The sequence below is a fragment of the Haliotis rufescens genome, unplaced genomic scaffold (genome assembly GCF_023055435.1).
Source record: "Haliotis rufescens isolate VD_foot unplaced genomic scaffold, xgHalRufe1.0.p SCAF_18, whole genome shotgun sequence".
NCBI classification, from domain to species: Eukaryota; Metazoa; Mollusca; class Gastropoda; order Lepetellida; family Haliotidae; genus Haliotis; species Haliotis rufescens.
The window spans coordinates 25,221,112-25,248,657 of NW_025963868.1; the positions used below are offsets into that span (position 1 = coordinate 25,221,112).

Sequence of the window (27,546 nt, forward strand, 5' to 3'; positions counted from 1 at the left end):
CCTTTGTAGGCTTTTTCCTAATACAGTTTCGGAAAACACAAATTATAACTTAAGGGATATAACTGATCTTCAAACAGTGAAGTGTAAAACAAAAGCTTAATCATTTATACCAGCTACAGCCATATTTTGGAATATGTTACTAGAAAACCTAACGGGGGCAGAGACCGTTACATAATTTGAGAATCTGCTTCACGTAAGGGGAGATAATGTTATACACTGGGATTTAAATTACGGAAGCAGGTTATGACAAATTATTCAGTCACATCAGGCATGGCTGCACCAATCTTAACGCAGATCAGTATGATAGATATAATTTGGATACAAAAACTTGTTTCTGTTAATATCATACCAAAGATGCTTCACACTTCTTTTTTGAGGGTACAAATTACTATGTTCTTCGAAATGAAATGTATTTTTACCAACATGGTTTTTCTTTACAAACAGCGCTATGCGGATATTCGTATTTGAGTAAGGAAAGGCAAATCCAAACATTAGATTCTATTCAAAAGTTCCTATTAAAAACTGGCAGACTTTTAATAAAATGAATTGTTTCATATAAATTGCAAATATATTTATTATATATATACATCTAGCTTGGCATGTACAATTCATTTATTACATCTAACCATCATTGATGTATCTATTGTATAATGTCCTATGTGTAATGGAGCGATATTTACATAAGCGCTTCGCTTGTTTACCAATCCATTGTCAGATTGTTATGAAAATAAATATGTTTAAACAATACGGCATATATACAGTAAATGAACGAGGAAAAAACCCAGTTCGTTGAAAACGTAGTGTACTGTACTCTGAAATAATTTCATGAATTTGATAACATGGGGACATGGGTAATTGGTGCATGATTTAAGGATTGACTTTCACTTTGTGTGAGTTCATTGGAGTATGAACCTTCATAGAGTGAGGGCCAAACATTATATGAACGTCGTCGCAATTTCTTTTTATCACAATTTCTTACCTCAAAGGATGTAGGCCAAGATTTAAACACAATTTTATTTAGTACCTGTGACTTCATGTTTACACTGACCGCAATAAAACAACCAGCTATATCACGGAGTAAAATAGTTCCTCAATTAGAGAGGTGACATGGGCGTATGGATGCACAACTTGCTCTTCAGAAACATCTTACGGAGCATTTGTGTTCAAATCTTATCCTCATTAGATGAGAAAGGTCTGTAAAGAACTACTTCAGTAAGTCAGTCACAATGACAGCGCGTCAAGAACACGGTTTCGTGAAAAACGTATGAACGTCAAATGGTGTCGTTCATACACCTATGAACGTCATTTTCGCCGTCATGTGACCGACCTCTCATCCAATGGAAAAGCCGTATATCGTGTAAACTTCAAATTAAAAAATCATTAGACATTAAAAAACAGAAATGCTGTAATGACAGTCACAAGCCGCCCCTATTCCTACCAAAAGTCACAGGCCATATCGGAAGCAAGCCCTAAGGGAAGACATAGCGTCGAACACATGTGTATATTATCTTCTTTAATTAAGTATATATTACTCGAAAAGCAATTGACATGCCTTTGCATGTGTTGCGAGGATGCTTGGGCGGGATACGCTCACCTATGCGCGAACTATTGGTAAACACATGATCATGATACTGTTGGAATCGTACAATGGACTCTCCTTTAAGCAGAGGTTTCTTAGATAATTTAAAGGGTTATTTGTCGCTTTTATTTACCGAATGGCCAAAGTTTCATAGTCATTAAAGATCACCTTCAAAACTTCAGCCCTATTGATGAAGACGACAGCTATGTGAGTGTTAGCATATAGTCTTTAACGTTCTAAAAACTAAAACTAAAACATTAAATAAAGCGAGGATTCATGTTTCCGAATTCAGGTAATTCCCGGACTCTTTCAGCGTTTAACTTTCAGTTACATGTATCTGGCCATGCACTGGAGCGAGAAACGCGTTGATGTAAAACAGCTGTCAATCAATTTACAATCAATAATGCACAAAATGTACCAATCTGTTACAGTTAATCGAGCTTACCTAATCAATATTGTCAGTTGTAAATATTGTTATTGGATCGTTCACATTTTAATCAGTGTTGGTCTCATGAGTAACGACAATTAGTAACCGCCGTCTATTTAATGCCAAAGAGTGTTCTGTAAATATTGCTCTAGTGAGTGAGTTAGCATGTTTTTACGCCGCTTTAGCAATATTTCAGCTTAATATTTATTAAATATTGAGATATATAGTAATGAGCGCTTTGACTAATATTTGTGTTTAGGCTCGAATGATATTCCTGGGTGAGTGAGTATATCTGAACTTCAAAATAAATAATTTAGTCATAATCTCAGCCAAATCATATATAGTGACAAAAGAGTTTTGGGAATCCACATTGTGTTAATTTCTCCATACCTTCTCCAAAATCATAAGCAATCATAAACATTGTACGATTTCGACTTTAAGCGTACATTGTGTCAGTGGTAGCAACCATCACAAACACGCGCAGAGGCAAAAAGATTCCCCCTGAAAATAAAAAAACACGCGAACACGTGGTACAAGTCCAAAGAGTGAATTGCATTGTGTATAATTTTGTTCACAGATGCCCATACGTTAGGTCCCAATTGGAAAAGTCCTCCTCACCTTCCGGAAACATTCGCTAAGGCCTTGATTGTTGTAGCCCTGGTGAAACAACTTTTGGGCAAGAGTCATATGACGCTCTTTGTCATTTCCGTAGAAAGAGCTTGTTCGATAATACACCAAAAGTCGTAAAATGAGATTGTGTTGACGATTATGGTTAGTCTTTGAGCCAGTGATATGGTGGAATATTTGCTAGACCCAGCAATATCTCTCTTTGTACAGATTATTTTATAGAGCTTTGTAATTCGGTAGAACTTACCAATATTTGAGCGGTCACAGACCACACCAGCCACGCGAATACATGGGAGTCTTCAGAGTGTATTTTAGCGTCAGCACTAAGCCAGTATCGATGACTAGAGGACACACAATTAAGTGCACGAACTCATGACAAAGTATCCAAAGAGACGATGAAACCTTCCTTGTCCTTTTTGTTTACATAGATCAAAACTGAGCTTTGGCCTCATCCGTGAAAATTGAGTCATTACTTGGGATTCTGGAATATACAGTTTCGGATCCAATAAGACATTGGCACTTGCAACTTTGCCACTATCCTTGGATCATTCAATGATCATGGATCTATAGGAATCATACTTGGCATCTAGTTATTGTCTGACACTTTGTAAGTAAGTGAGAGAGAAAGTGGGCGTAAGATCTACTTGCCGCCTCACCAACTGCAAAGGACGAGTCGAAATTGTGATATGCTATTCAGATAAATTTTAGTTGTGATGTGTGGTTGCATTCTGATCCAAAGCGGTGAAATCTTTTAATCAGTTCTTCATAAAGAAGTTAAAAACTGCTATAATATTTTTGAGTTTGACTGATTGTTATGCAATTTAGTGATGAATGAAATTTAAGAATTGAAAAAGATAATCATTCCAGCAAATTCCTTAAGCATATATTGGATTAAGCAACTGTGGTCCGCAGATTACAAAGCAGATAATTTCTGTTGCCATATGTTCACAGTTAACAGTTAACAGTTACATTCTAGCGAACCGATCAAGCAAAAGTACTCTGGCTGTCTGGGCGCCTCCTATGACCCGAACAGGACAGCATGCTACCCATCTTGCACATAAACCAGCCGGACAACGGCAAAATCCATACTCCCGGCGTGTCAGTCAATGTCACATGTTGACCATCTTTCATAGTTTCTGTTTCATCAATACACGGCACTAGCAAATTCGATGAATATATTGTTTAATCATTATGGCTTCAAAGGACGTGTCACATGCATTCTTTTATAGTCCCAAATTATTGGCATAAATACAAGCGTCTCTAAAGTGAAACATGTCGTATCTTAAGCTTAGAACAAGAAGGAGAAAATTGGCGCGGTGCATGCTATTTCTTTGTGTGATAACATTCATACTGTTTTCAAATTATCGTGGACAAATATCAAGGGGCTTAAGAAAACAAGACACAATGGTTGATCGTAGTGGAGATGCTGTTTCGTCAATTTTCATATCTATTCCTCACATGCCTTATATGTCTGGTGAAAACAATGTTCAATCTGTCTCGCCCAGGGGATAAAGGTACCTGTTCTAATAGGCAAACTGAAGCTTCCCACAGAGGAAAGACTGAAATATGACATGAGCGAAACGGAAAATGGCTTCCGGGATTATGTGAGTAATCGGATTCCTCTCCTGACGAGTGCCAAAGAATAACGTGTGATATCTCAACACTTCCGCTATAAGAAACGGTAGGCCTAATGAGGAAGGCGCTTTCCATATGGTCTACCAAGAATTAAATCCAATAATGTACACCCCTACTGGCAAAATGTTCTTGTTGTGGTGTACAGTACAGAGTAGAACGTTCATTGCAATCAGGCCGTATCACACAACATATAATATCTTACTGACTATATACACAATAATTTACAGATATAATGACAATCACAATATTATGGACAATAATATAATATAATATTGATCTATACAGTGATTACAGGGGATTAAAGAGTTTCCATGATTTGTTCGCCAAATTTGTAAGGATTTCTTAAGGCACTGATGCTGGTACAGTAAACTACGGTCATAGCAAACTCAAAGGGACCACTTAGGGGGTGGCATAGATATAATATGTACATGTACATGTGTATGTCAAATATATGGATCAGCTTCTTATAGTGGGTCTAGAGGCGATATGGGTTCATGTTAAATGCAAAACTCGTGATTATTCAATTTGTACTGTTTAAAGTGCAGATAAGAGCGAAGCGTACTGGGGACTGATCGATCAATCAATAGAAAACGCAGTTGATATGAACATGTACACTGTAATTGCAGGAGATTTAATATAAATATACTTCGAGAGAATAGTTGCAAATGGTGCATTGACTTTCACAAATTATATGAGAACCTACGAGGATCACCCAACATTCCAGTACGTTGATAGATTTACTTTCTGTGACAGACGTTGATGGTGTACTGGACTCGGGAGTACTTAATCCAGTCTGAAGTGACCACTGTCCAATTACTGTAACCAAAAAAGAAATAATCCCTAACTGTCATTCCGTAAAACGTAAAGTGTATTATTAATCCATAGCAAACATAGATGGTTTAAATACTGACTTGCTGAATATTGATAGTGATTTATTTATTCTCATCAGGGGATGTGAACACAATTACTGATGAACTTCCATCTCAAATATTGAAAGTTTGTGTTAAACATATTCCTAATAACATTGGTACCATACGATCAAAGGATCCACAGTGGATCAATAGGGAAATACGTTTCTTAATATGAAAACGAAATGACCAGCATAAGAAAACTAAAAGATGTAATAATCTACGTGATTTGGCAAATTTTAGGTTGTTAAGAAATAAAGTAATCGTCTATGTCCGTAAGGCAAAGAAAACATATGCATCTAAAATTGATACTGTAACAGATTGTTTTCAAGGTACAAAGACTTGTTGGCGTTTAGTAAAGGGGTTTCTTAAACTTAAAACTGCAAAATACAATTTCCCCCAAATAATATTTTGGGATAGGTTGAATGATAATTCCATGGATATTGCTAATATTCTCAATAGCTTCTTTGTGGACCAATCTCGCATATGTAATCCTGATTTGCACCGTAGAATTACATAAAGTTGATAATCTATTATATAATTTTGATCGAAGATGAAGTTAGGGATATACTACTGTCCATGGATACCACAAAGGCACCTGGCCCTGATGTTATTGGAGTGAGTGAGTGGGTGAGTTGGGTTTTACACCGCTTTTAACAGTATTCCAGTTATATCACGGCGTGTCAGCTTAATGTGGGAGGAAAGCGCGAAGTGATGCAGGTCTCAGACGTTTACCACTTCGGTGAAACCCACGAGCACGAGTATGGTGCTGACAAACCTAGACACATAATCGAGGCGAACCGAGATTCGAACCTACAATCATAGGTTTCTGGCGAGCCCAAGGGACGCAACTCTGCACAGCGAATCGCGGGGCCTTAGACGACTGGGCCACCCGTGCCCCCGATAGTATTTGAAATAAAGTACTTAAAAATACAGCTTACAGTTTAGCCCCAACCCTTACTAAATAAATCAATTTCTCGCTTCAACGTGTAATATTCCGATCACTATGGAAAGAATAGCATTCCTATTCATGAGAAGAATAGCGTGAATGGATGTTCAAATTACTGACCGGATCCGCTCGCAAGTTGTTTAGCAAAGATATTTGAAAAATGTATGTTTAAACATGTGTATAACTATTTAAGGAATACTAATGTGCTCACTAACCTACAATCTGGATTCACGTGCGCAGGGTGACTCCACCTTAAATCAGTTGACTTAATTGCAAAGGCTTTAGATGAAGGTAAGGACGTAAGAGCTGTATTTTGTGACATAGATAAAGCTTTTGATAAAAAATGGCTTGAATGAATAATATATAGGCTGCAACATTATGGTATATGTGGACATTTATTGAGATGGTTTGATAGTTACTTAGAAAATTTATACCAAAAGGTAGTTATAAATGGATATGGCTCAAATCCAAAAAGTAAGTGATCCCCTTTGGTTCGATATGACCGTAGTTTACTGTACCAGCATCAGTGCCTTAAGAAATCCATAATATTGTAATTGTCATTATAGTCAGTAAGACATTACAACTTGTGTGATACGGCCTGATTGCAATGAACGTTCTGCTCTGTACTGTACACTACAACAAGAACATTTTGCCATTATTGGGATTAATTCTTAGTAGACTATATGGGAAGCGCCTTCCTTATTAGGCTAATTGGGTATGCACCGTTTCGTATATCAACAAGCATATCAGTAAAACATATATGTGCATAAACTTCTGAAATTTACATAGTGTGCCAATAGAACTTTTTAAAACATTTTTGGCATTTGATTGGCTGATTGTGAGTCCAATGGGACTGCATTCTCCACATTCAGTCGTTCATATTTCGATCACTCGAACAACGTTTTTCTTTGCGTTGGTTTTGTAAAACAAACGTTGTAACCATGAGCTTTCCCTTAGCTTCTCAATACACGGTACTGAAACGATTTCCTTTGTTGATATATCTTCAAATTTCATCTTGAAGTTAAATCGAAGCGATTGTAGTATCGAATAGTACTACTCCAATAATGGTTTCCCACGAGAAATATCGCCTGTTTGAGATAACAATATATTTCTGAGATGATATTGATATCATCATCGACGCCGGCGTCGTCGTCGTCGTCACCATCATCATCTCACTCTGGTCATTTCACGAGCATGTAAGCGTCAGCTTGTTCAAATCTGTGGACATTTATTGAGATGGTTTGATAGTTAGTGCTAAAAGAACAATATCATCGGCCTACAATACTAGACTTATAATGGTGTTGTCTATGTCTATTCCGCGTTTTAGGTCATTGCCATCTTATACTAAGTCATCCATAGAAACGGCACATATAACGACTTCACATCCAGTCTGGATATCTTATACCAGAGACAATCTCGATTTACTCGGTCGAAGACAAATAGATGTTGGCCGATTCACCACTTTCCTGTTTTTCACATTAGGAATAAAGTATATAAATCATCCGTCGTACTTCTTTTACTTCAGAAAAGTATAAAATATGCACTAAAGGTGCTGGTGTTCTGTTGTTCTGTCTGGATCGTTCTATTCAAACAGTCAGGCGAGAGGCAGGTTTGTGTCAATCCTGTCCTATGTTGTTTTGAGGTGATGTGTCACTAATACGGAGTTGACTTCCAACTTGTCCAGCAGCCGGCCACTGGATAATCCCCATGATATTTGTTTAGGCTGGGGACACACTACTGCCTAAAAGTTCATTCCCCTAACACGCGTTAAAAACGCGTGTACCTCGCATGTGACACGGGTGCTCAACGGGTTGCACACGGGTTGAGCACCCGTTGGACACGCGTGTGCGAGTTTATTGCTAGGATAACCCCCGAGTTGATACGATTGTCGCGGGTTGGTAAATGTTCGCCATTAATGAATTGCTTGAGGATTGCGGACATATTCGTTTTAAATGGGGCACTGACCTAAAGCAATTCCCCGGGACTGGTTGATGCCTTCGTTATTGTTTTTTCCCCGTGAGTACCCGGATGATATAGCAGAAATCTAGACTAGTTCGCGACCTGTGCTACGCCATTTGTCACTTTTATTGATAGTATAAGAGCGTATGGTAACATTGATCAACAAAATGAAATACATTTTTGGAAATAATAAGGAAATGTAGGTATCTCTATGGGTAGCATAGGTAATGGTGATGAAGTTTTGATAAGTCACTTGCTTGGAAATTATGCGATTTTCGTTGAAACTATTTTGACTTGCAACACAAAGTAAATATTTCACGTGTACATTGCTTATTTTATCGTGTTTATATTTCTACAGTCAAAATGTGCAAAATTGTCACCTATATATATATATATATTATATATATTCACTTATTATATTCAGTTATTTCATACCGATGGTATTGCCTCTCAGGAGAAGCAATGTGAAATAACTGATGGTATTGCCTCTGAGGAGAAGCAGGGTGAAGACACGGATGGTATTGCCTGTGTGGAGAAGAAAGTTGAAGTCACTGATAGCATAGCCTGTGTGGAGAAGCAGGGTGAAGTCACCGATGGTATTGCCTCTGAGGAGAAGCAGGGTGAAGTCAATGATGGTATTGCCTCTGAGGAGAAACAGGGTTAAGTCACTGATGGTATTGCCTCTGAGGAGAAGCAGGGTGAACTCACTGATGATATTGCCCCTGAGGAGAAGCAGGGTGAAGTCACTGATGGTGTTGCCCCTGAGGAGATGCAGGGTGAAGTGACCGATGGTATTGCCTCTGAGGAGAAGCAGGGTAAAGTCAATGATGGTATTGCCTCAGGAGAAACAGGGTGAAGTCAGTGATTGTATTGCCCCTGAGGAGAAGCAGGGTGAAGTCACTGATGGTATTGCCTCTGAGGTGAAGTAGGGTGAAGTCACTGATGGTATTTCCTCTGACGAGGAGCAGGGTGAAGTCACTGATGGTATTGCCTGTGTGGAGAAACAGGGTGAAGTCACTGATGGTATTGCCTGTGTGGAGAAGGAGGGTGAAGTCATTGATAGCACTGCCGGTGGGGAGAAGCCGGGTGACGTCACTGATAGCACTGGCTGTGTGGAGACGCAGGGTGAAGTCACTGATGGTATTGCCTGTGTGGAGAAGCAGGGTAAAGTCACTGATGGTATTGCCTCTGAGGAGAAGCAGGGTGACGTCACTGATATCACTGGCTGTGTGGAGACGCTGGGTGACGTCAGTGATAGCACTGCCTGTGAAGAGAAGCAGGGTGACGTCATTGATAGCACTGCCTGTGTGGAGAAGCAGGGTGAAGTCATTGATAGCACTGCCGGTGGGGAGACGCAGGGTGAAGTCACTGATGGTTAAGCCTGTGTGGAGAAGCAGGGTGACGTCACTGATGGTATTGCCTCTGAGGAGAAGCAGGGTGACGTCACTGATATCACTGGCAGTGTCGAGACGCTGGGTGACGTCAGTGATAGCACTGCCTGTGAAGAGAAGCAGGGTGACGTCACTGATAGCACTGCCTGTGTGGAGAAGCAGGGTGAAGTCATTGATAGCACTGCCGGTGGGGAGAAGCAGGGTGACGTCATTGATAGCACTGCCTGTGTGGAGACGCAGGGTGAAGTCACTGATGGTATTGCCTGTGTGGAGAAGCAGGGTGAAGTCACTGATGGTATTGCCTCTGAGGAAAAGTAGGGTGAAGTCACTGATGGTATTTCCTCTGACGAGGAGCAGGGTGAAGTCACTGATGGTATTGCCTGTGTGGAGAAACAGGGTGAAGTCACTGATGGTATTGCCTGTGTGGAGAAGCAGGGTGAAGTCACTGATGGCATTGCCTCTGAGGAGAAGCAGGGTTACGTCACTGATAGCACTGGCTGTGTGGAGACGCAGGGTGACGTCAGTAATAGCACTGCATGTGAAGAGAAGCAGGGTGACGTCACTGATAGCACTGCCTGTGTGGAGAAGCAGGGTGAAGTCATTGATAGCACTGCCGGTGGGGAGAAGCCGGGTGACGTCACTGATAGCACTGCCTGTGTGGAGACGCAGGGTGAAGTCACTGATGGTATTGCCTGTGTGGAGAAGCAGGGTAAAGTCACTGATGGTATTGCCTCTGAGGAGAAGCAGGGTGACGTCACTGATATTACTGGCTGTGTGGAGACGGTGGGTGACGTCAGTGATAGCACTGCCTGTGAAGAGAAGCAGGGTGACGTCATTGATAGCACTGCCTGTGTGGAGAAGCAGGGTGAAGTCATTGATAGCACTGCCGGTGGGGAGACGCAGGGTGAAGTCACTGATGGTTAAGCCTGTGTGGAGAAGCAGGGTGACGTCACTGATGGTATTGCCTCTGAGGAGAAGCAGGGTGACGTCACTGATATCACTGGCAGTGTTGAGACGCTGGGTGACGTCAGTGATAGCACTGCCTGTGAAGAGAAGCAGGGTGACGTCACTGATAGCACTGCCTGTGTGGAGAAGGAGGGTGAAGTCACTGATGGTTAAGCCTGTGTGGAGAAGCAGGGTGACGTCACTGATAGCACTGGCTGTGTGGAGACTACTGGCTGTGTGGAGACGCAGGGTGACGTCAGTGATAGCACTGCATGTGTGGAGAAGCAGGGTGAATCATTGATAGCACTGCCGGTGGGGAGAAGCAGGGTGACGTCATTGATAGCACTGCCTGTGTGGAGACGCAGGGTGACGTCACTGATAGCACTGCCTGTGTGGAGACGCAGGGTGAAGTCACTGATGGTATTGCCTGTGTGGAGAAGCAGGGTAAAGTCACTGATGGTATTGCCTCTGAGGAGAAGCAGGGTGACGTCACTGATATCACTGTCTGTGTGGAGACGCTGGGTGACGTCAGTGATAGCACTGCCTGTGTGGAGAAGCAGGGTGAAGTCACTGATGGTATTGCCTGTGTGGAGAAGCAGGGTGAAGTCACTGATGGCATTGCCTCTGAGGAGAAGCAGGGTTACGTCACTGATAGCACTGGCTGTGTGGAGACGCAGGGTGACGTCAGTAATAGCACTGCATGTGAAGAGAAGCAGGGTGACGTCACTGATAGCACTGCCTGTGTGGAGAAGCAGGGTGAAGTCATTGATAGCACTGCCGGTGGGGAGAAGCCGGGTGACGTCACTGATAGCACTGCCTGTGTGGAGACGCAGGGTGAAGTCACTGATGGTATTGCCTGTGTGGAGAAGCAGGGTAAAGTCACTGATGGTATTGCCTCTGAGGAGAAGCAGGGTGACGTCACTGATATCACTGGCTGTGTGGAGACGCTGGGTGACGTCAGTGATAGCACTGCCTGTGAAGAGAAGCAGGGTGACGTCATTGATAGCACTGCCTGTGTGGAGAAGCAGGGTGAAGTCATTGATAGCACTGCCGGTGGGGAGACGCAGGGTGAAGTCACTGATGGTTAAGCCTGTGTGGAGAAGCAGGGTGACGTCACTGATGGTATTGCCTCTGAGGAGAAGCAGGGTGACGTCACTGATATCACTGGCAGTGTCGAGACGCAGGGTGACGTCAGTGATAGCACTGCCTGTGAAGAGAAGCAGGGTGACGTCACTGATAGCACTGCCTGTGTGGAGAAGGAGGGTGAAGTCACTGATGGTTAAGCCTGTGTGGAGAAGCAGGGTGACGTCACTGATATCACTGTCTGTGTGGAGACGCTGGGTGACGTCAGTGATAGCACTGCCTGTGAAGAGAAGCAGGGTGACGTCATTGATAGCACTGCCTGTGTGGAGAAGCAGGTTGAAGTCACTGATGGTTAGGCCTGTGTTGAGAAGCAGGGTGACGTCACTGATAGCACTGGCTGTGTGGAGACTACTGGTTGTGTGGAGACGCAGGGTGACGTCAGTGATAGCACTGCCTGTGAAGAGAAGCAGGGTGACGTCACTGATAGCACTGCCTTTGGGAGAAGCAGGGTGAAGTCATTGATAGCACTGCCTGTGTGGAGAAGCAGGGTGAAGTCACTGATAGCACTGCCTCCGATGAGAAGCAGGGTGAAGCCACCGATAATACTGCCTGTGTGGAGAAGCAGGGTGAAGTCACTGATAGCACTGCCTGTGTGGAGAAGCAGGGAGAAGTCACTGATGGTATTGCCTCTGAGGAGAAGCAGGGTGAAGTCACTGATGGTATTGCCTCCGAGGAGAAGCAGGATAGGCAAAATACAAATGTGGGCCCACTTGTTTCGATCACCATAGATGACGGGAAAAATGTAGGCCCACAGTTTAGAATTGCCTCTGAGGAGAAACAGGGTGATGTCACTGATGGTATTGCCTCTGAGGATTAGCAGGGTGAAGTAACTGATAGCACTGCCTCTGAGGAGAAGCAGGGTGAAGCCACCGATAGTACTGCCTGTTTCGAGAAGCAGGATGGAGTGACTGACAGCATTGCCTGTGAGGACAACCTTGGTTGGAGTCATAGAGAAAACACAAATGAATATTTCTGATAGCCTCACCACTTATGTTGGAAAATAGAGATGTTAATAATTGCGGCGAAACCGCACTATCGGTGGTTCGAGAAGGGAGTTAACACCATTTGCCTAATCGAAAGTTCGAGGTGGGCCCACATTCGAAACTAAACGCACTTGTTTTTGAGAATATATACTACGTGAACATACCCGCATTACGAACTGCTATTTTGTTTATCTAAAATAAGTGTTATGACTTATTGGATTAAAATGTACAAATGCGATGGCAATACAGCAGAACTCACTTCTACGAACATCGCCAAACTAGGTCGTGGGGTCATTAATATTCATGAGTTATTCCTTTTATGGAACAAGTTCTCGGAAACGTTTGAGGTTTGTATCATGTCCGAGATCAATTCAAGTGTAGACATATTTTTAGGCTTATATCGCCACCAACACTTATGATTAGATTGATGTGTTATACTGGAAAATGTAGAATGAGTGGTATTGCCTCTGTAAATTTAATTTGAAGTAGATTTCAGTTTCTTGCTTTGTAGAACAATGTGGGCCCACATTTTAGAACATAGTTATAAGTAAGCCAAGCTAATGAAGCTTAGCGATTTTGTAATGTGGTCCCTCCTGTTGCAATCACTATGACGGAAGAACGTCTACCCAGTAGCTAGGCGATCACAAATGTGGGCCCACTTGTTTCGATCACCATATATGATGGGAACAATGTGGGCCCACATTTGAGAAAACGATTATCAATATTTAAGTAGAATTTCGCGATTAATAAATGTGGTCCCTCCTGTTGCAATCAATATGACGGAAGAACGTCTGCCCACGTTTAGGAATTGATTATCAGAACTAACGAAACAACCTAACGAAGCTAGGCGAAATACAAATGTGGGCCCATTTGTTTCGATCACCATAGATGACGGGAAAAATGTAGGCCCACAGTTTAGAAAATGGTTATCAGCACTAAACCAATCTTAGAAGATGAACGGATGGAAACATAAATATATAATGCATTCAAACATTTAATTAAGAATACGTTTTACCTTAGGGATAAGCTGGGCATTTAATAACTGGACCAACAACGTACAGCGTGGGTGACGCCATTTCTCGCAAATAAGAAAACAACGGAGATAGCTCCCGACGCAGATCCAAGGACAAAGCACTTCAGATAATAAGAGATGCTGACTCTGAGATCGAAAATGAGTCATCTTCGGACCATTACACACCACCAGACAAAAATGCTTCCCACAGACAATCGTCTTCAGAGTCTTCCGATGACAATGAACCCTTATTTTGGATCAAATGTAGGAAACGCAAGAAGCATGCACAGAAAAATGATGTACTAGCCAAAAGTCAGCGGACTAAATCACTGGAACAGACATCAATTCTGAATGAAATAATTGACGATATTCATGAAACTGAAAATGAACAAAAGGGGCCAATGTTATCCAGGAGCCATAAGACAATGAACGAAAACAAAAGAGAAATAATGGCGAGGAATATATTAACACACGAGGCAATCGTGTTCTTATGAGGCAATGCAAACCATGCCCTTGTAAGTGCAAATAGTCCTGCACAATCTTAGGCGATGAGGACCAGATTTATGTTTTCATTCCTATTGGAAGTTATCATATGAAAGACAGCGTGACTTTCTGAAACACCATGTGAAAGTGACAGACAAAAACCGCAGGATAAAAAAAAGGAGCTTCATCAAGTCGTAGCAAGACCTATGAGTATTATCTGCCTTCAGGACAAAATAAAGTTGCAAGTTTGTAAAGCCTTTTTCTTGTCAACTTTAAACATGGGTGAGAAGACAGTTTATTACACTATTGCAAAACGCTGTACTATCCATTAGGTTGATCAAAGAGGAAGAAAACCTCCAAAGACAAAACTTCCTGTAGAAGCTCGAATTGGTGTTCGGAAGCATATAATGTCCTTTCCGAAAGTTGAGTCCCATTACTGTAGACTGTCTACACAGAGACAATATCTTTCAAAAGACCTGTCAATTTCCAAAATGTACATGCTCTATAGAGAAGACTGCAAAAAGAAAAATCTCATCCCAGTCAAACACCACATGTACGCACGTATGTTCAGATAAGATTTTAATTTGGGATTTCATTTTCCTAAAAAGGACTCATGTGCCTTCTGTTTTTCATATCAAAACATGCAACACTTCTAATTCACTGGCTTCCAATCATCCCATCAGCTTCCGTGGTTGTTTACCCTGTCCCATTAGTCATTCACTGGCTTCCAATGATCTTAATCAGCTTTCTGTGTCCATCAATCAATTTACTGTATAATCATTGATGTTAATAAGTATATATACCTATGTTGTTCAGCACTATCCATCACCTGCTTGATAAAGGTGTTCGGATCTACACCGAAACGTCGCACTAATTGTTGTTCATCCATAGAAATTGTCTTTCTTCATCACACCAACTTCTAAATGCCACTGAAAGAAGTCAGATGGTATATATATTTAATTAAAATGCCAGCCTAAGGGAGACCAGATGGTATATATATATATTTAAATACCAGCCTAAAGGTGACCAAATAGTATATATATTTAAATAGCAGCCTAAGGGAGATAAGGGTCCCCTTGCACAAAGCGATCTTTACAATTATTGTAAATCCTTAAGATCGCGATCTTAGGCTTCCGCTACAATTGCCATCCACTTGCACAAAACGATTGTAGGCTAAGATCATTGTAAGCTACAATCGAAACTTACAGTTGGTCCGGACAATCGTCCAAGATGGCGTCTACGGTGCTATTTTTGCGAAGAATATGACAGTTTTATTAGGAGAGAAAGGGTTTTTTAGAAATAGAACCATGCAACTCGAAATTCTAAGTGACGACGAGCTGTATGCGCAATACAGAATGCCTCGTTCGTCTTTGTTCCAGTTATTGGACAAAGTCCGACCATTAATAGAGCACCCCACAAAACGTTCGTACGCCCTAACGCCAGAGACACAGTTTCTTGTTACACTGCGTTTTATAAGTAAGGGTGGGTTCTTGCTCGAGATGGGTGATCTGCACGGTGTGCACCAGTCCAGTGTGTCAAGGGCATTTCACAGAACTGTGTCTGCCCTGAGCACTGTGTTGGAGAACGTCGGATTACCAGAACCTGCGTCCTTTCCTGCCGTTATGTGTGGCTTCCACAAGATCGCGGAGAAGCCCTTATACCCATAAAACGACCTAGCGGGGACGACGAATCGGCATTCGTGTGCAGGAAGGGGTTTCATGCCATCAATGTACAAGCCGTGTGTGATGCGAAACTTCAGTAAAAACACATTTTCATTTAAATAAAACAAAAAGCATCATAATAGTACTTCACGCACATGCTAATAGATACTAACATAATGCGTGGAGATAAAAGTTGACATTTTCCTTCAGCTGATCAGTGTATACATTAGCATCGACCAATAAGAGGACAGAGGCCTTCAACGGGTTGCCACAAGAGGCACGATTGAGGATAGATAATATTTCAGTTTATCGTGTTTTTGATCAATATATTAACGAATGTCATTGCTTATCACTATGACATGACCATACTCAATCCTTTTGAAAAGAATAAATAATCGTATCTTGTTTGCACCAATGTAACTATCAGGCTATTTCTATATTTCTTCGGTTCGGTCGGGTAGCCTAGTGGTTAAAGCGTTAGCTCGTCACGCCGAAGACCTGGGTTCGATTTCCGACATGGGTACAATGTGTGAAGCCCATTTCTGGTGTCCCCCGCCGTGATATTGCTGGAATATTGCTAAAAGCGGCGTAAAACCATACTCACTCACTCACTATATTTCACCATAAATTATAGGGGCGGTCGGGTAGCCTAGTGGTTAAAGCGTTAGCTCCTCACGCCGAAGACCTGGGTTCGATTCCCGACATGGGTACAATGTGAGAAGCCGATTTCTGGTGTCCCCCGCCGGGATATTGCTGGAATATTGCGAAAAGCGGCGTAAAACCTCACTCACTCACCATAAATTATAGGAACACACAAATTATTTGAAGCGCCTGTAAAATGAACAATATATAATTTGTGTTACAGAAAACAAAATTATCACATCGGGTGTATTTAACGAAGTTGTTTTTATTTAGTGATATAATATATGAAAATGTGAACATTTTGAAAGTATAGGTTAAATACAACAATAGAGGGGCATCATAAAATGAAAATTATTTCCATCACAGACAATTACATCTTTGAGTGACATATATTTATGTACAGCCTTTGTTCCATTTCATTTCCTTCTATAGTTTTATGAGATATGGAGGCGGTCCAACTGATAAAGGAAGGAGGGGGATGGTGGTTCAAATATAGATCAGGAATGGCAAAACCAGTATGGCTAATTAAGTCCTCTTACCTTAATAATAATGTTTTTCATTACACTGATTTTAATTCTCAAACATTTCATTCAGGGTCACCAATGTTGTTGCAAGGTGGCCTGGAGGAAGCCAGGACTCTGTCATAGCAACTGATTTATGACACCCATATAATATGCTAATCCTAATTGTTACTCCCCATTTTTGTGTACATCAACTGTCTGTCATCCTGAACATCTCGTTCAGTATGTCACTGATGAATTTCTGTTTACATTTATATTTTATTACTAACTAAATGTCAGGTGACCTTGGCTATATAAGCTTTGGTCCAGAGAGAATGAAAAGAGAAAAGAAAGGTCCTACCCCTTAGCCTAGCTAGGGTTAGGCTGGGTGCTCCGGGGCACCTAGACAACAACCACAGCCACTATGTGCTGACCTGGCAAATAGTGTCTTTTGTATGTATATATCTACATGTATAAAGTAAAACTTTATATACCGCAAGCCATCGTCTCCAAGTTTCCACTTCCTACTGAGAACCATACGTCTGCCTTTTGCATATATGAGTATGCAAATTATTCCTTAATCAACCTCAGACCGCCACGTGTTGTTAACTCTATGATACTGGCCAACAGCCTTTCGGACAGACATTTGAGTCCTCTCCTCCAACTGGATGGCTTTTGGGAGATTCTGGTAAATAATTTTATTTTTCATCATTTTGAAAATAAAAACAAATCACACAATTAATAAGTGACTCACTTACCTTACAGAAAACATTCACCATTAATTTCAAGCTTACACATCTCAAACAAGCAACTTCAATCACAAGTAACTTCATAAATGTAATATGTTTTAAACATGTATTATTAACCAAAATATCAATGTAGTGAACGTTTTTCATCTTCATATAGATATGCATGCAGGCCCTGGCTCCTAACACCAGTAGGTGCTGCCACTACATGGCCACAACACAGGTACAACACTGCCCACATGAAGACCAGAAACACCATTGAAAGGGCTTTTGGTGTTTTGAAATCAAGATTCAGGTCAGTGAATAAAGAATTAGAGTTTTTAGTGGAATTATATCATTCAGCTCTCATATATCATATAGATTCTGGAAAAACAAATATTTAAAACCTCCTATTATGTCTACAATGATTTGGCAAACTAGATTTATTCAATTTCTGAAAAGGAAGAGATTCATTGAATTACTTTTTATGAAACATTAAATTTTGCTGTTTTGTTTTGCCTTGAAATGTCTTAATTCCAACTTTTAAATTATGGAGATACCATTGTATTAATTTCCAAATATAAATTATTTTCAGATGCCTACACAAATCATCCGGGTCCCTTCAATTTACCCCCAAGAAATGTGCACAAATTATTATGGTAGCATTTAAGCTACATACTTTCTGTATAGAATCTCGGCTGGCCAATCCACCTGCTCTGGAAGAAGAAACTGTCCCAGAAATTAATTACACCTATCAGGGACCTCTGAATGATGGCCACAGGATGAGGAAGGAGTTAATCCAGAACAAATTTGCATAAATGTCAAATGTAATAATCTGACATTTCCAAATGTACATCATATACTAGTCTTGTTCCAATACTTGAATATGATGTATTTGATTCATATAGATGATTAAGTAAACTCTGTTAACAAAACAGATAAGACAGGAAATGTTGCACCATAATATCAACATTTATTGTTTATGTAGGGATGAGGTGCTGTATTATCTATTTACATTTATATATTTACACGCACACACACACGAACACACTTGAGTGAAATAACACGAAGAAATGACATCATCACATTTTGTATATTTTGTAGAAATGTATGTTTGTTTGTTTGTTTAACGCCGCACTATTCCAGCTATATGACGGCGGTCTAAATAATCGAGTCTGGACCAGACAATCCAGTGATTTACATCATGAGCATCGATCCGCGCAATTGGGATCGATGACATGTATCAACCAAGTCAGCGAGCCTGACCACCCGATCCCGTTAGTCGCCTTTTCGACAAGCATAGTCGCCTTTTACGGCAAGCATGGGTTGCTGAAGACCTATTCTAACCCGGAATCTTCACTGGTCTTATAGTAATGTAGGTCATCAGCCCAAATTCACAACATACAATTGGTCACACTGTGCTCCGGAAAAACGTGATGTACAGAACAAATTGAAAAAAATAGTATGGTAATATCCTAAGATTATTGGAATGATAAATGTACATAGCAAGAAATATATTTTTGTTTCAGAATTTTGTCACACTGAAAAATGCCTGTTCCAAAGCACATTTACATCTCAAAACATTATGAAATAAACGATTGTGTTTGTGAAAAGTTTTCAAATAAAGAGCGATATACCGATAACAAAGACTTCAACTTCGAAGACCAGTTAATCTCACCATGGCGTGCACTTGGATTTAACATATTGTATTTTTTTCTAGGGTATCTGATATCTGGCATTATTAACAACTGAAACCAGTATAGAGTTACACGTTTAACTTCTAATCTGCATTAAATGACATCATTAAAAGAGATATTGATTTTATTGTTAAATAAGAAATGTATCTAATTTGAAATCTAAGTGAATTTAATCATGGGGGACAATGTGAAAGGGGACTTAGGGATTTGTTTTTCATCAAAATTAACATCTCCTCGTCAATGGCCAATCTCTTTTCCTCAACAGCCTGTCGCTCCTCTTCAATGATTGAGCCAGTCTCTTCCTCTCAATGTCCAACATCTCGCGCAGCACCTGTAGTTTCTCTCTCAAGGCCCGTGAAGATTCCGGGGTAGAATAGGTCTTCAGCAACCCATGCTTGCTGTAAAAGGCGACTAACGGGATCGGGTGGTCAGGCTCGCTTACTTGGTTGATACATGTCATCGATCCCAATTGCGCGGATCGATGCTCATGATGTCAATCACTGGATTGTCTGGTCCAGACTCGATTATTTACAGACCGCCGCCATATAGCTGGAATATTGCTGAGTGCGGCGTTAAACAACAAACCAACCAACCAACCAATCTCTCTCTCTCAAGATCCACAGCGGTTTGGAAATTTGGAGATTTTACTATTTAATACAGAAATTAAGAATCCATTTAAGTAATTGTTGCTATAATACAGACAATGCAATTAAACGTTGCTGATATATCTCACTACTGTTATAAAATACTACATTAAAATTGTTCATAGAGAATCATGAAATAAATACAATTGTGAAAATGGAAATGTTTAACAAACCTAATATCTGTTTACGGTACCTGCGGCTATTCTCTTAACTGCTGTCTTCTGTATGAATCCTAGGAAATGAAGGAACATCCATACTTTTATGGACAGAAGCATAAACATTGATCAGCAAGAAATGAGTACTGTTCAGAAAATGTATATTGTCCACAACAAATAAGAAAAATGTAGCCATTATGAAACAATTCAGTGTTACATTACTGATAAAATGAAATGTATAATGTAAGTATAATATGCTGATTTCAATCACCTGTGGGAGAAAGTTACCCCTGATTGAGAGCTTTCTGTCTCAATAGGGTCTTGACAGTCAGGGACATCAAAGGTGTCGGGGACATCTACAAAAAAGTAAAACTTTAAACATGTTATTCACAACAAGAAATTGAGCAACAATTAATGATTTACATTAGACGTTAATTGGGTTATTTTGTTGTGAGTATCCAGTTGTTTCAAAAATTGATTTGCATTTTCCAATGAAACAGTTAAAGTATTTTTTGCACTTACCGCCACACAAACCACTTCGAGGCCACCAGGAATACCATCGATCTGGAAGGTAAGTATCAAGAATATAGCCTTAAAATATAAATTGATATAATATTGTAATCAGCGGCCATTAATTTTTATTTGAAATAAATGAAAGGCTATTTTCTTAATTTTTGAATGGATGTAGGAAGCTTTAAAAACATTAATATCAACCAGCATTTTACTGGCCTTGGCATATTTGCACTATGTTATCATATTAATCTTTGATCAAACTTAAAAATTCATCACCATGCTTGTACTGTGTATATAAAAAATATGGATATATACCTTATTTTCCAAATCGGAAAATGTATTTGGATCAGGGCCTCCTCCTGTTTTGCTCAGCTCCCTCTTTCTTGTTTGTTCCTTCTTCCTCATTTGACATCTGTATTATCACCAATCTTGTCAATATTAGGTTCTTAATACGCACATACTTAAAGATACCCTTTTGGTTTTGTTAAAACATTTATTTTGGGTGCTTAACAAAAATATTTACTGCCTTACGTGTACTCAAATCAGGCAGTTATTTCTGAGACCCGTGAAGATTCCGGGGTAGAATAGGTCTTCAGCAACCCATGCTTGCCGTAAAAGGCGACTATGCTTGTCGTATAAGGCGACTAACGGGATCGGGTGGTCAGGCTCGCTGACTTGGTTGATACATGTCATCGATCCCAATTGCGAGTTCGTTCCATTTCTTTCAAACATCGGACCCATTCCGTTTGCTCGAGCCGACGGCACTGGCCCTAAACATAAACTTAAACATGGTAGTATAACGAAGTTGCAAGTATACGTGATCACGTTGGTTGGTTGTTTAACGCTTCACTCAGCAATATTCCAGCTATATGACGGCGGTCTGTAAATAATCGAGTCTGGACCAGACAATCCAGTGATTGATATCATGAGCATCGATCCACGCAATTGGGATCGATGACATGCATCAACCAAGTCAGCGAGCCTGACCACCCGATCCCGTTAGTCGCCTTTTAAGACAAGCATAGTCGCCTTTTACGGCAAGCATGGGTTGTTGAAGACCTATTCTACCCCGGATCTTCACAGGTAGCTACAGACCATGATCCGATAAATATGCAAATGAGGTCACCTTTAGGAACTGCTTTTAATACCACATACATCAATATGATGCCGTCTTTCTCAATAAACTGTTGACTACCATGTAATGTACACATTATATTTAGATAGGGGTTTCTGAATGTGTCAAGGAAACATGCCTGTATTTGGCACAACATGATAAATTGGACAAGTCACTCAAAAATTATATAGATACATGGTTTCTAAAGCGACTCTCATTGAGTGAAATTACATCTTAAACATCCATTATTTTAAGATTGACATTACATGATAAAGAGAATACGCTCCTGTTTCGTTATCGCTTGAATTATACTATTCTTATCTCTAAAATGATATTTATGATACAGAAACACACCTGGGCCCGGTTGTTCAGAACCCGGTTAACTCTAACCAGCCGTTAAGTCAGTGTTAACTCTCCGTTAAATTTAACCAAATGGCTATGTTGTTTCCCAAAGCATGGTCATCTTTAACGACTGGTTAAACACCCGTTAAAGTGAACACTCCTCCCGACCTCCGTTAAATACTTAACACCTTGGTTATATTTGAAACAAAATGGCGTTCATGGTTAGGCCTAGCGCCGCTTTCATGGTTCCAGTGAGTGAGTGAGTGAGTATGGTTTTACGCCGCTTTTAGCAATATTCCAGCAATATCACGGCGGGGGACACCAGAAATGGGCTTCACACATTGTACCCATGTCGGGAATCGAACACGGGTCTTCGGCGTGACGAGCGAACGCTTTAACCACTAGGCTACCCGACCGCCCCTTCATGGTTCCAGAGGTTAATGCGAGGCAACAGAAGCGATTCCGAGCTGTTAATTTTGCATTAATGAACTACACAGACAGTGAACTTCGTGATAGGTACAGATTTGGGCGGGAATCTATCAACTACATCGCCAATATATTGAGGGAAGGTTTGGAGCGCCCTACACAACGTAGCCATGCTCTAAACGTCGATCAACAACTGATGATAGCTTTCCGTCTTTACGCAAGTGGTAGTTTCCTTCAAGTGATTGAAGATACGATAGGGGTGGACAAAAGTACAGTTTCACGTGTCATAGTCGATGTGACTGAGGCCTTGGTTAAAAGGAAGAACGAATTCATAAAATGGCCAACACAAGAATGCTACACATACGTCAGGTTCAAGATGGATTTTTCGCCCTTGGTGGTTTTCCGAGTGTCCTAGGTTGCATTGATGGTACCAGCTTAAGTTAATCGGAAAGGATACCACAGTATCAACGTACAGGCAGTGTGTGACCACGAAGGTACGTCTTGTGAGATTAGAGTACTGTCCCTTTTTGCAATTAGAGTAGCTTCCCTTCCAAGGTCTATAAAATTCCGCATTAAAAAGATTCGGAATTAGATAAATAATGAAAGGTTTGAGTAAATGCTCTTATTACTCTTAATACAAATGGGATATTCTAGTCAGCTAACAAGGGATGTTTTTAAAGTTCTGTTCAGCTCTAAGCTGTGTCAAGAGACTGTAATTTTAAGAAAATATAGCTGTAAGAAGTTTGAAATATATAATATATATGCCTATAATAGAAAATCCATTAATCCATCACGAACATTGCTTTTTTTTAAAAATTATTGTCTAATTTGTAGGTAAATTTACGAATGTGTGTGCTATGTGGCCGGGATCAACTCATGATAGACACATATTTAGAACCTCTACTTTGTGTGAATACTTAAAGAAGTCGCACACTTCAATATCAGATGGCTTTCTATTGGGAGACAGTGGATATCCTTGCAGGCCTTTTCTCCAAACCCAATACATGACTCCACAAGGCAATGCTCAGCAGAGATACAAGGACAGCTTGTGTGCTACAAGAGTTACAATAGAAAGAACATTTGGTCGATGGAAAAGACGGTTTCATGTACTTCATTCTGAGGTAAATATGCATAGTATATTTGTGTACTTAATTTGACCAATGTTTTACTTTTCTACATCTAATCTTGATTTTTTTCATCAGTTTAAGGTTTGGAGTCATGGTGTTGTGTGTTCGAATGCTTCACGTTTAACATCGACCACATAGCAGAAACAAATAATTTTCCAAGAATCCTAACTAACATATCCAATTACTAGTAATTATATTAATGATTCAAAGAAGCAAACAAGTTGCTTCTAAAATGTAGATTTTAATGTGACATTCTGTATTTATGTATTTGACACAAACATTTCTTGTTTATTCAACAGATGAGGATGAGTCCACGCCGTGGGTGTCAGATTGTCCTTGCCTTTGCTGTCCTCCACAATATATCAATATTACTGAATGAGCCATTACAAGATGACAACGACAACCCAGATGAACAGCCAACAGTGGACACATGACGGAAGGCATGATTGACGAGGCATTAGAGATCATATTACCAATACCCTCTTCTCCAGCCAATAAACTACAAACAGAGGACACAAGAATTAAATATAGTGATAATGAGACTGCAGGTTTATTACATTATAGAAAGTAACAGTTGAGATGGACTGAATTGTCAATATCATCACGTTGCAGTATTTGCTCAAGAAGTTGAATTTGTAGCTTAAGTTTCTTTTTTTCCATTTCCTGTTTTTTCTAGCTCTCCTGATAGAACTCTTTCCTGTAATTGATAGACTCTTTCTGAAGAACTGAGTTTTGTACTTTCTTTTCTGTACTTGAGTTGCCTGGCTGGACGTCCGTCATCAAGTCTTGGTGCTGCTTCACTGTGCTCTGTTTCTTGAGATTTTCTGACTTCAGGACTTTGTGATGTTGGGGTTGAGGTAGTAGCTGCTGGAGTAGGATCTGAGGCACCAGTTGGCAACCCAGGATCAGCCACTGATGAAAGTTCAGCACAACCTGGAGGAATAAACAATTATCAATATAAATATTTCTGGTTTTGTCTGTATTTCTATTAGGGATTACGGCTTAAGAATACTTATATACGGATCTACTCTTGTTTTAATAATTTATGATTCAGAGAAAGACAATATACTATGAATGTTATTGGCTATTAATGTGTTGACTAACATCAACAGAATATTCACTTCATTGCGAATTCAGGAGACCGAAATTATCTTGACTGTGTCTTTATGGCTCTGACTACTCGTTTCGTCTTAATGTGTGTAACTGAATTATTCATTTTATTATATTTTCATTAAATTCATTTTACTACCGCTTTACAATAATTTACCTTACTGACCTTGACCTCTACATATGGAGGAGCGGAAGCGTGCTCATAAATAATCTTTGCTCACAGATGAATTTGTGAAATATAAACGTGACCAAGTCAGGTTTGTCATAAGTTTTTGGAATAGCATTAATAGCATTACTTTACGTATCCACTGTTACAGCAGATATCCCGCTCTTGCTAAAGCAACAGGCTTTGGACTCGATGTTGACACAACAGAAGAGAAATTGCGTCACATTCCGTCGCCTGATGGAGGTTCACGAAATTGTGTTCAACAATCTTATTTTTGTTTCTACGGTTTACAGCATCGTGGACTGGGTTGATATAATAATAATACTCGTGAATCTCACGTGAATAGTAAAAGTTCATACAAAGTTGGCTGCATTGTCCAGATATTGTAGAGATGGGAGGCAAACACTTCTTTCGAAAAAGTTCAAGGTCATGTCTAAATATAGAAAAGGGATATTCCGTGTCAACATAAACAGACGACTTTCGAAAGTATGAAAATGAGTAGGCGGCTTAGTAAAATTCCATAGATATACACTTATTTCAGCACAGATTGACAGGGTTTTATAAAATATGTTTCTATGAAAGCACTTACTTGGAAGAATTTCCGATTCTAAGCCCCTTGATATCCCGCTGAAACTTGCTGAATCTTGCATTATCTCAATAATTCGAGAAGTAGCCTGACTCGGTTCGGATGGTGGGGGTCCCCCTCCGGTCTTCCTCTGTTGCAGCCTGTAGTCCGTGAAGGTTTTCTTGGCCTTTCTTGTCATGTTGCTCCATTTCTCCTTCACCTCATCAACAGATCGAAGCGCTACGCCCTTCATGTTAACTGCCTTGGTGATAGCCATCCAAATAGCAGACTTCTTCTTATTGGTAACTTCACTGCTCAGTTTTCCATGAAGTACTTGTGAATTACTCTCCACCATTGACTGGATGATATTTTCTCCATCCACAGAAAAATTCCTGATTCTTTTCTTTCTTATTTTCCTTGGAGTTTCCTCAGTCGTCGACGCTGTTTCGGCCATTATTCGATATGACACAGTGACGGAAGTACTAACGCTTGGAATTCTGGGATAATATTTAACCTAATCGGTGCTTTAACCAAGATGTTAAAATTTAACCGAGTGGTTAGATAACCTAATGGTTATCTATTGATCCTGCAACAGTATTTTAACGGCTGGTTAACTAACGTGTGGTTAAATATTTAACGGTTGGTAAGGAGTTAACCTGACGTTAAAATAACCGGGTTCAGAACAACCGGGCCCTGGCCATTACATAATCTCTATGTACTGATCAAATACTGACATAAGGTACACATACGTTCTACAGCAATAAATAATGCACACCATCACTATAGGTCTAACTTATTGTAACTTAAACATGAAAATCTTAGCCGTTGGCTTGATATGCTTGCTTGCTTGGTTTGTTGTTTAACGCCGCACTCAGCTATATGACGGCGGTCTGTAAATAAATCGAGTCTTGACCAGACTATCCAGTGATTAATATCATGCGCATCGATTTACACAATTGGGATCGATGACATGTTTCAACCAAGTCAGCGAGCCTGACCACCCGATCCCGTTAGTCACCTTTTACGGCAAGTATGGGTTGCTGAAGACCTACTCTACCCCGGAATCTTCACGGGTCCTGCATATCTCATGCGACACAAACTAGAATCATCTGAAACAGCATGTTGAGAAGAGTTCCTCCACTTTGTCTTAAAATACCCAATAGACTGAACCCAATTAAGGGAGTAAAAACATATTGAATACGCAAAGACCAATGTTAATGAAAACGTGAGCAAATACTCAATGGACATTATCTGGAGTCTTGCACAGAATTAGTAAAATCCTAATACTTTATTATATTTGTAAGTCAAGTTGATGCCGGATAAGTCTTATAAAATGTATGTTCTTATTCAATCTTAAAGCAACTGCTGCAAACGTTTGGTACTCTTTTGCCTCATTGTTTTTCTATCATTGAAAAGTTTTGTTCGGATTTTCTTGTATGCAGCCTGCTTGTCCAGATGTATCAGGCAACTTGGTCTAGACCGATCTAGGAATTCCATTATTTCCATTTTACCTGTATAAAAATCACAAAACATTGATGAATTGATTGAAGTAAAAAAGCAAAAACAAAAAACAGTATAAGCAATCTCAGAAAGAGTAAAATAAAAGTGACAGCATGGGTAAGTATCATTCTGAAATATTCTAACTATCCTTGTCAGTTTGTAAATAATCATAGACCTGACCAGGCACACCAGTGGTTGACAGCATTATAGATGTAATCTTATTTCAATCATTAATGACAAATATTAACATGTGCAAACTTATAGACTTCGACAGTGAAATAGTTCAATTAATAGATAAAAGACATTTCAAAACATTTGTTAATAGTCATTGTATTTTTCTTCATTGGTTGAAACATATTTTCCTGCTGGAAAAATATTATGTTGCCGTCAATCTCACAATCTACCCGGTATCCCAAAAATGTATTTTATAAAGTAAAAAAATCATTTATACTTATCCTTACTTATACCATCCTTAGTGATAAGCAAAAGTATGAGTCAGGATAAGAAAAAAATTATTATATGTTGTAATCTGCCACACTATGATGCATCAGGCTAACCTAGATGCATGTTCAGTCCTATAGGTTTCATTTCGACTTGTGAGTTGATAGGTCAGAACAA

The 27,546-nt window shown here is 40.0% G+C and overlaps 2 protein-coding genes across 2 annotated transcripts; one reads left to right on the top strand and one right to left on the bottom strand.

The window, feature by feature from the left end:
- The first annotated feature begins 14,532 nt into the window (after positions 1-14,532).
- Positions 14,533-18,687, top strand: LOC124118127 (putative nuclease HARBI1). Its single transcript, XM_048397971.1, has 4 exons — positions 14,533-14,602; positions 15,682-15,799; positions 17,712-17,885; positions 18,165-18,687. Exons 1-4 carry the CDS (start codon positions 14,533-14,535, stop codon positions 18,385-18,387), a joined length of 585 nt encoding a protein of 194 aa, XP_048253928.1. The 3' UTR covers positions 18,388-18,687.
- A 3,782-nt stretch (positions 18,688-22,469) lies between these two features.
- LOC124132986 lies at positions 22,470-26,396 on the bottom strand. The gene is made up of 2 exons (XM_048398470.1): positions 25,453-26,396; positions 22,470-24,520 (listed from the first exon to the last, which is right to left on the bottom strand). The coding sequence occupies exons 1-2, from the start codon at positions 25,880-25,882 to the stop codon at positions 24,228-24,230; spliced, it is 723 nt and encodes a 240-aa protein (XP_048254427.1). The 5' UTR covers positions 25,883-26,396; the 3' UTR covers positions 22,470-24,227.
- Positions 26,397-27,546: the final 1,150 nt, after the last annotated feature.